Source organism: Echinops telfairi, unplaced genomic scaffold, assembly GCF_000313985.2.
Source record: "Echinops telfairi isolate 266 unplaced genomic scaffold, ASM31398v2 ScPeMD7_3533;HRSCAF=4204_1, whole genome shotgun sequence".
In the NCBI taxonomy this organism is placed as follows: domain Eukaryota; kingdom Metazoa; phylum Chordata; class Mammalia; order Afrosoricida; family Tenrecidae; genus Echinops; species Echinops telfairi.
The window spans coordinates 15,247,868-15,256,710 of NW_022107432.1; the positions used below are offsets into that span (position 1 = coordinate 15,247,868).

The window sequence follows — 8,843 nt, forward strand, 5'->3', positions numbered from 1 at the left end:
TTATCAGGAGTTTTTGATTCTGCTTTTATTGGGAAATGTCAATCATATATCTTTTGTTTAAAGAATGAGTACAAGAAGTTTGATCAAGGTAGAGTTGGACTAAGTTATTTCTATCATTCTCCTACTTTCCACCATGAAATCAGATGTCCGTTTAATAAATAATTTGCAATATAGTTAAGTCAAAACCAACAAAAACGTTGATAGACCTTAAAAAAAACAAAACGGAAACTCATATCTTTCTGATACTAAAAACAACATGGAATAGTAATATTCAAGATTTTATAGATGATACCATAATAACCAAAAAATCCCTAAGGGCAGTTCTATTTTGTCCCTTGGGGTCAATCTAAACAATTGAGTAGATGGCACACAACAGCATCTACAAATGAATATACATGTAGACTAAGAGCCTTTTAAGTTATGGTTGTGTGCTTCAATTATCAACCATACAATCTTGAATCTTTTATACTCAAAATGTAATCTTGTGTAATAGCTTTCTGGGAGGGAGCAATTTCCTTTATATGAGTCACTCTCTAAACGTTGGAGACATCCAGATGACCATGAGTTCGGTTTTTGTTTTTAATTCCTTTCTTGGAAACACTAGACTTGTTTATTAACATATACTACCTTCTGACATAAAGAAGAATGAATCAAGCCCATACCCTAAACCATTAGCTCAAGTTTAGAAGTGGAAGTTTTCTTTCGTGTCCAAGGACATTGCAGTGACAGCTTAGACAAATTCTCAGATTGTGCCTATGCTTAGCAAACAAAAGGTTTGCCTATTTATTTCCTGCAGTGGCTAATTCTGCTTTTAAAAATTGATCCTGTATTTTGTTTTGAGTCTGTAAAAGGGCAACTCATTTTCTGATGATGGCTGTAGCTTCTATGGAAATAATTCAGTTGGCATGATACCAGTTGAGGTAATTTTCAACTCATAGTGAACCGAGGTGACAGAACAGAACTGTCCTACCGGGTTTCCCAGGCTGTAATCCTTACGGGAGCAGATAAACAATTATTGTCTCCTGTAGAGTCACTGGGAGAACTAGAATTGCCAATATTTTGTCTTAAAAGTTGAGCACTGAACTGTTGTGCTACCAGAGCCCCTTAGATATGACAAAAGAGTCTCAATTCTCTGTAATTTTAACAGCAATCTCCCTGCAGAGCAACTTTAGATCATAAAGGACCTCGTTATGATCTGAATGGAATCCATGCAAAAATGACTGAATTCTAAATTGAACTTCTATGAAAATCATAAACCCAGGTAGACAGTGATTAAAAGTTCCACGACTCACTGAAAGATTAGTGTTTCAAGCCTATCTTTCTCCTTGGGAGAAAGATGCGACAGTTTGCTCCCTTAAAGATTTATAGTTTCAGAAACCTTGGTTAAGGAAGCAGTTCTTCTCTGTCTTAGGGAGCTGCCATGGGGCCAAATTGACTGGGTGGCCATGGGTTTGGTTACTTTTAGAATCTTTATGGAAGTAGATTGTCAGGTCTGTCTTCCATGGGACTGCTGGGTGGATTTGAATTGCCAATCTTTGGTTCATAGTCTCTCACAATCCATTTGTGCCATCTAAGAACTTGGCTTCCTGGAAAAACTGCATGCATTTGAACAACTTAGCTTGCAAATATAAAGACGTAATTTGAAAATATTTTTATTGACTCCAAAGCTTTTTGCTTTTAACTTCTGGCCATTATAATTACTTGCTACCGTTTTTTCATGTTCTTGCCTTTACTAATTCAATTGAATGGTAAGAGTAACATCTTTTAAAAAGATATCCTTTCTTTTATGAATTTCTGGAAAATAAATCTTAAATTTGGCCACCAAAGATGTGTCCAATAACTCTGGAATAACTTTGTGGCACACTAGAAAGTAAAACATTCCTTACACATCTCTGATTTTACAAACAAGATTCCAATTAATTTAAATATTCATTATCTTAGTAACACGAAAATCTGAAAGTCACTGAGAGGAATTAAAGCATTTTTAATTTAATGTACATTAGTCTTTATTTTGCATTTTGAAACACAAAATAATTGTAGTTGAAAGAGGAAAAAAAATATTGCTATACTGATGAAAAAATATCATGTAGGCATTAGGCTTTTAGAACTGTAAAGCCGGCCTCAGAGGCATGAGTAGGCAAGAAATAGCCATGTTACAACTAAGGTATCAATTATCAGAGAGCAAAAACCTAACATTCTATTTTCTCCCAAAGCGGAATTCATACTCTGCATTTCATAATACATTCTCCGCTTTTCAGAAGGAGCTAGGTGGCAGAGCGGTGATGTGTGTAGCAGTTAGCCAAAGTTGGGCCTTTCAGGCTCATCATTGACTGCACAGGACAAAGAAGAGTCAATCGGCTCTTATAAAGATTACCCAAAAAACCCATCAACAACACGAGAGAAAATGTTTTTAAATTGATTATACTAATTATTGTACAATTCTTCTTGATATGATTGAACTATTGAATTGTTAATGTGTGGATTATGTGCCAATACAACTGAAAACAAAAAGCTTACAGATGCGGCCATGCTGTAGGGGAACTCTCCTGTGTCCTGCAGGGACTTCATGAGACAGAATCAACTTCACAGAAAAGCAACCTGTTTGTTTTGTATTTGTTGAGGCTCTTTGAAATATATGGTGGTGGTCTAATTTAAGAAACTTATGTTAGAAGCCAAGCCCATTTACAGCTTCTAAATGAGTGACAATTTCAACATACTTCTGGAAAATCAGTCTATGGCGCCCCATTAATTTCTGTCATATCATCTGTCCTTTCAACAGTTTTACCACCCCCAAATAAGAAATTACTTAGTCCAAGAATTTTTGGATCCTTATCCAACGGTGCTAAGATTAATTGAAATAATAAGAGTTCATTTTTATTAAGTCACAATTCCTTAATAACCATCTAAATATTTTAATTTTCTAACCTACAATGATCTCTATATTAATTGTTCAGTTTTATATTAGATACATGCCATTTCAAAAAGTTCCGTCACTGTGTGAGTTGGAGGACTGTCTCTAAATTGGACTTCAGCAGGCATACACAAACTCCTGGATTCGTCAGACAGTTTACAAGAGAACCAATCATACCTGAAATGTGTTAAGTGTCTCTGGATGTCAAGGTCGAGAATTGGAGTGGGTCTGGAGGATCCCAGCGGAGATCGATCTTGGCTTAAGAGGTCTTGGAATTCTTTACAAATTTGTCTAAAATAAAAGAATGAAATTGAACCACTGCAATGGGAGTTACATTTCATGAACCAAAAGTGTGTTCTCCCTTTTACAAGATGACTAGATATAATTTCAGAAGCCGACCTCCATAGTTCCATTCACAACTTACCAATAAGGTTCACAATAGCAACTTAGCTTTCAAGTTCTCTAGAAAGATCATAAGGCTTGAAAACAAATACCAGTCAGTGGACACTGACAATAGCAATGTTTGTTTTTAAGACAAATATTGAAAGGTTAAGTTCCAGGTAAGGGAATCGTTACACTAAAAGACCAATCTTAGGAATTGCTTGTATATAAAGGAGTATCATATCTATAAATAATGTTAGTAGTTAATGTTATAAGCTGGCTTCAGAGCCATGACTCAGATAAACACTGGAAGCTCCTTTTGTTCAATGTAGCATTAGAACTCATACACCGGTGGAATTTTTCTTTTTCTTTCGCATTTGAAGCAGATCGTCATTTATCTATTATTTAGTCCACTCACCCACCCCTTGAAGGTTCCATATAAGCTGGTGCCTTGCAAGAAATGTACCCTCAAAACAGTTTCCCTAAACCCTTTCTTGTTTTCAATGATCATGATTTATGATCATTAGTTACAGTTTTAATTACAGCATTACTGTATATATTGGGCAAAAATTAAGCACATGTGATCCTTCTTACCTATAGCCAAAATCTAGAAAAAGCTAAATGATATACTACAAAAGTTGCAGGACATACAGGAAAAAAAGTTGTTGTTTTTCAAGGCTAAATGAATACCCAAAAGTATTGTGCTAAGATAATCTTTAAACCTAAAACCAATTTTTTCCCCAAAAGTTGCTGTGAACTAAAGAGTTTAGCTTTGTGCTCTCCAAAGACTAATCTATGTAGGTTCAAACTGATAATATCTTTAAAGTTTAGAAGAAGCACTTCGGGGACAAGGACTTTTTGTTAATAGCATTGGAATAATATAGAAAAACACAATGAGATCAACATAAAGAATGTAATCAATGTCATTGTATTGTTTATGCAAAATTTATTGCAAACAAGAAACACTACATGAATGCAGTAGCTAGAGTGAACTAAGGATCTACCAAGGACCAGTCACCTAAAGTGAGGTCACAATGTATTCGAGGAATAACGCTATTTAAAAAAGACCAGGATTACTGGCTGAACAGAGACTGATGGAAGCCTGGGGGCTATATCCTCTAGCCACCCTTCATGTCTCAAACTGTACTCACCCCTTGGCTCATTTTTTTTTAAGCCGCAGTGGACAGGTCTATAAAGTGAACAATATAACACCTTACTAAAATCAACCATTTGAGATCAAAAGGGCAGTATTTGCCTCGTGACAAAATACAGAAGGCACAAAGAGGTAGGGACTAAGAAGGAGTAGAAATGGAAAACAGAGAGCGGGAATGCGATAAGTGCTGTTACATTGGGCATTACGATGATGAAACAAGATACATGTGGAAAACTGCTATGCTTTGCTGGTCTTCGCCCAATTTACAGTACAAATCTAAGAAAAAAGAATAATATCATAGGAATTAGATGTGCATGATAATGACTAGATGTTTTAGCTGAATTTAAAATGAGCAGCCAATCACAAAATGTAATTACTATAGCCCTGACTATGATTACAAAGTAGTCAAAGTCCAGGGAAAAAGAAGTCGAATTCAATGGGGCCTTTTTTTATTACAAGGTATCCAGGGTTTACTAAATTCCGTCAAAATCATTTGTCGGCTTTTTTTTTTTTTTAAGAACAATGAACTTCTGATTTATTGGCGAGGTTCAAAAATGTGTATTGTGTTTTTTCACAGAATTTGTTTTCATGTAAACAGAAAGCAGGTGAAAATGTCATGGAAGGAGGGAAAACCAAGTCCGGATCTGTTCTAAATAAGAGAGACTCCTCCGCCTACCTGACTAAAATTTGGGTAGTCTTCAAGAAAAAGGACCTACCCCAAAGCATGCATTTAAGAACTGCATGTGTATACTTTCATTGAGAATATTTGTTCTGTCTAAGAGAGGAGGAAGCTAAGTCTACACAGAAGAAGCACACCAGCCCATGTGAAATAAGGATTGTAAATCATAAAATCCAAACCTGGAGGATGGAATGGTGTCAGAGCCCAAGTTCTAAACACCAGTTTGAAGATCATAATAGATGATCGTGGAAACCCAGGGTTCCTATGTGGACTGAGTCTCCCATGAATTCCCACGGACCAGACTCAAGTCATATGAATAACTTTAATATCAAAGAGCACTTGTAAAGTGGATTTTATCAGTTGTAGTTGGACTAAAATGTAACACTCTTGTGTTTAGACCTCCTTTTTGACCCATTTTGAATTTATTTATTTAGTTAGTTAATATTTTCTGGTTTCTTTTCTATTGAGGTTTTTCTCTGTTTTATTTGGTCATTGTTGAGGTGTTCTCTCTTTCTTTTTTTGTCTTTGTTTTGTATAGTTTTTTTCTGTGTAGGGATGTCAGGATGCGTACCTCTATGAAGACAGTAGTTGGATTAATAATTACCTGGAGGCTCAAAAGGGGAAGTTGGGGTAGATAGGGCATCAACAGCATTGGGAACAAGAAGGAAGAAAGTGTTCTTAAATTGATTGTGGTAATGAATTTAACTCCCTCACTTTTTTCTGTTCAGAACTAGACACAGTTGAGTGACTTGTGGTTGCATCACCTTTATTTCACAGATAGGATAGCAATTTATATTAAGTATTTGACATTATTATTTGGGGCTATTGTCATCTCTCATAGGTGCTTTGCAATATTTCATTTAGTTAGATATTATTGTCTTTATTTTTTTTAAGGAAAAACCTAACTACAATTTTAAATGGAGTCTCATGCTATCATTCTTCAGGTTAGCATGTAAATGATCAAATCCACCACTATGAGCCTGTATTAGGGGGAAAGATTCTTTTACTTATAAAGAAGGAGTCTTTTCATTTCTACATATTAAAATTTTTAAATAAAAATAAGATCATTGCTTTCGTTATTGTCCATTTGTATGATATATCCATTTGGATAATTGATAAACTAATTTATAATTTGACCATATAGCAAGTCACAATAAGCCTAAAGTTGAAAAAGAAATGAGAAAAAGACAGTTTAAGTGAAAGCTTAACTGATGTTAAGCAATTCAATTAACTTATGAATCTATATCAAGACAAGAAAAGGAATTCACATTCTTTGTTATTTAATTTTGCTTCCTTTTTTTGGATCATTTTATTGGGGGCTCTTATAACTCTTGTTAAAATACATATATCAATTGTTTCAGGCATATTTGTACATATATTGCCATCATTCTATTCTAGACATTTACTTTCTTTTGAGCCCTTGGGATCAGCTAATTTTGCTGCTTAATTCACTGATCAGACTCAAAAACACATAACAATCCCCTTAGGCAATGAGACATTATGACAAAGAAGTATTATTTTTATGACTAGATTTATTGCTTAGAATTTTATTTGTAAAACTACAATAAGAAACATTTTTATTTCTCAAAATTTCATATTATGAATTATATAACTCAATATGATCCTTGATGAGTCATGCATTCTAACTTTATCACTTACGTCATTGTCCTCGAGGGCACAACTGTTTTCAGTTTACGGCTGAATGTAGGGTTCTACATCTCTTCTGATGATAAATACTATCAGAGCACTTAATGAAAATTCATTTAAAGTTGTTAACTATTGTGCATTACCCAAATCCCAACTAACTACTAAGCATACCTAATTTTAATTCAATGAAGACAATTTTCCATAAATCAATGAAATTTTGTCGTGTACATTTTTAAAATTCAAACATTGTCTAAATCAGTTTCTATCCCTCTTCCTAAATAATTGTCCAAATTAATCAAAATACTTGTTTAATCATCAAAACACTAAAAACAAGGAGGAATTGGGAAACTTACCATATTTATCAATGGGTCCTTTATACAATTGTATAGTTGTCAAGATAATTAGATACAAGTAAATCTGTTATTCATGGAGGTGAAAAAGAACTCTCTCTGAATGTATATATATGTAATAGGAATACATGTTTTAATATATATATATATTCCAATCTTCCAGTGCAGATTAGTAATTGAATCTGTCATCAAAAGAATTTTAGATTTATATGTTTGGGGCACAATTGTCCTAATCTAATGAACAAACTGAGCTATAACTGAAATATAATAAATATCCATGCAACATCCTTCATTTCTCTATTAATCAAAGAAAATTAATTAAATGCCCTTTTAGGGGGGAAATTGTAAACTGTTGGGTGCAAACAGTTGCCCTTGTAGTTAGCATCCCAACACTTAATCCATTAAGCCACCAGGGCTCCTTTGATTGACATTTAATGGCCTGCAAATTTCCAGCTATGGACAAAGTACCAAAGGAAAGATATATATATTCTTGCAATATTTAATAAAATAAAAATTCAAAATGTGACCCAAAATAATATGCATTACTTAGACGATCCCAGTTAAAAGGACAATGCCACTCGCTGGTAGAACTGACTACTCCAAGACAGATATCTCAGCAAAGTTTTGCCCAATCAATGGGACTACTTCTTCCTTCTCTCAATTTCTAGTAGAATATACTTCTATCACTGTGAAGGCACTCAGACTCCCAAATTTAAAAAAAGAAAAGAAAATGTGTCTAATTCAGAGCCTCCAAGAAAATGGAAACTTGAGCCTGGAAACCTGCATGTTTACAGGTGGCAGTAGGTGAACCACTCAAGCAGGTGGGGAAAGTAGGTTTTCTAAGCATTAAGAGATGACATGTGGATGCCACAATCACGTTACTTCAAGGTCAAAAAAAATGTATATGAAGGGTTTTTCCCTCAGATAAAAATGATATTCAGAGGCATCATAGGTGTGCACATTCGGAAAGTGGACTTGATCCTGCCAACTAGATTGATTCATGATTTATAAACAACCCCCAGATACTATGTAACATCTACTTTCTATTTCTCTTGAGCTGGAACAAGTCTTTAGTTTTCTCTGGAAGTTATATTAAAATTCAAACTAACCAGCTACATGTAATTTTATTTCCTCTGGAGAAACTAAATGATGCCCAATGAAGAGCTCTCTGTGTCAAAAAATGTTTGAAGAGGAGAAGAATAGGGGCCCAAGTAGCAAGAAAGGCCCCCATGAGATAAACTAGATAAAAAGGTCCAGGTTTAGGTCTTCCACCAGCAAGCTTTCAGGAGTTTCTCCAGCATGAAAATGCATCCCTGAACTATAAGTCTACATTTTTTGCCTGCATTTTAATTTTCTTTTTCTGTCTCCTGATCTTCATTCTCTGATCCTGCTCTCCATCTCCTTCTTCTCTCCTTGCTTCGTCTCTCCACTCTCCCTTGGCCACCTTTACTCTCTGTCTTCTTCGGGTGAGATGAGAAGTTCAAGGAAGTGCCATCCTGGACCCGGACAGTAATGGCCTCAGCAACTCAAACCCGAACAACGGGAGCGAAGTGTCTTGGGCAAGCCTTTTGCACTACAGGTATTCCATATTACTCATTTAACTTGTAAAAACACCTATGTACTAAGTTGATGGAAGAAGCAATCACCTATTTTTATCGTATCATTTTGAGTCAGTTTGTTTGAATGGGGATATTGTAAAGTCATTAGATACTTTTAAAACAT

The 8,843-nt window shown here is 35.0% G+C and overlaps 1 protein-coding gene across 1 annotated transcript in view; it reads right to left on the bottom strand.

Annotated features, from left to right (window-relative positions):
- TFAP2D (transcription factor AP-2 delta) overlaps window positions 1-8,843 on the bottom strand; it is a 66,953-nt gene that overhangs the window by 16,513 nt on the left and 41,597 nt on the right. Inside the window, exon 7 of the mRNA XM_004696362.2 lies at window positions 3,089-3,202. Coding sequence (XP_004696419.1) covers window positions 3,089-3,202 — 114 coding nt within the window. The remainder of the gene's footprint in view (window positions 1-3,088; window positions 3,203-8,843) is intronic.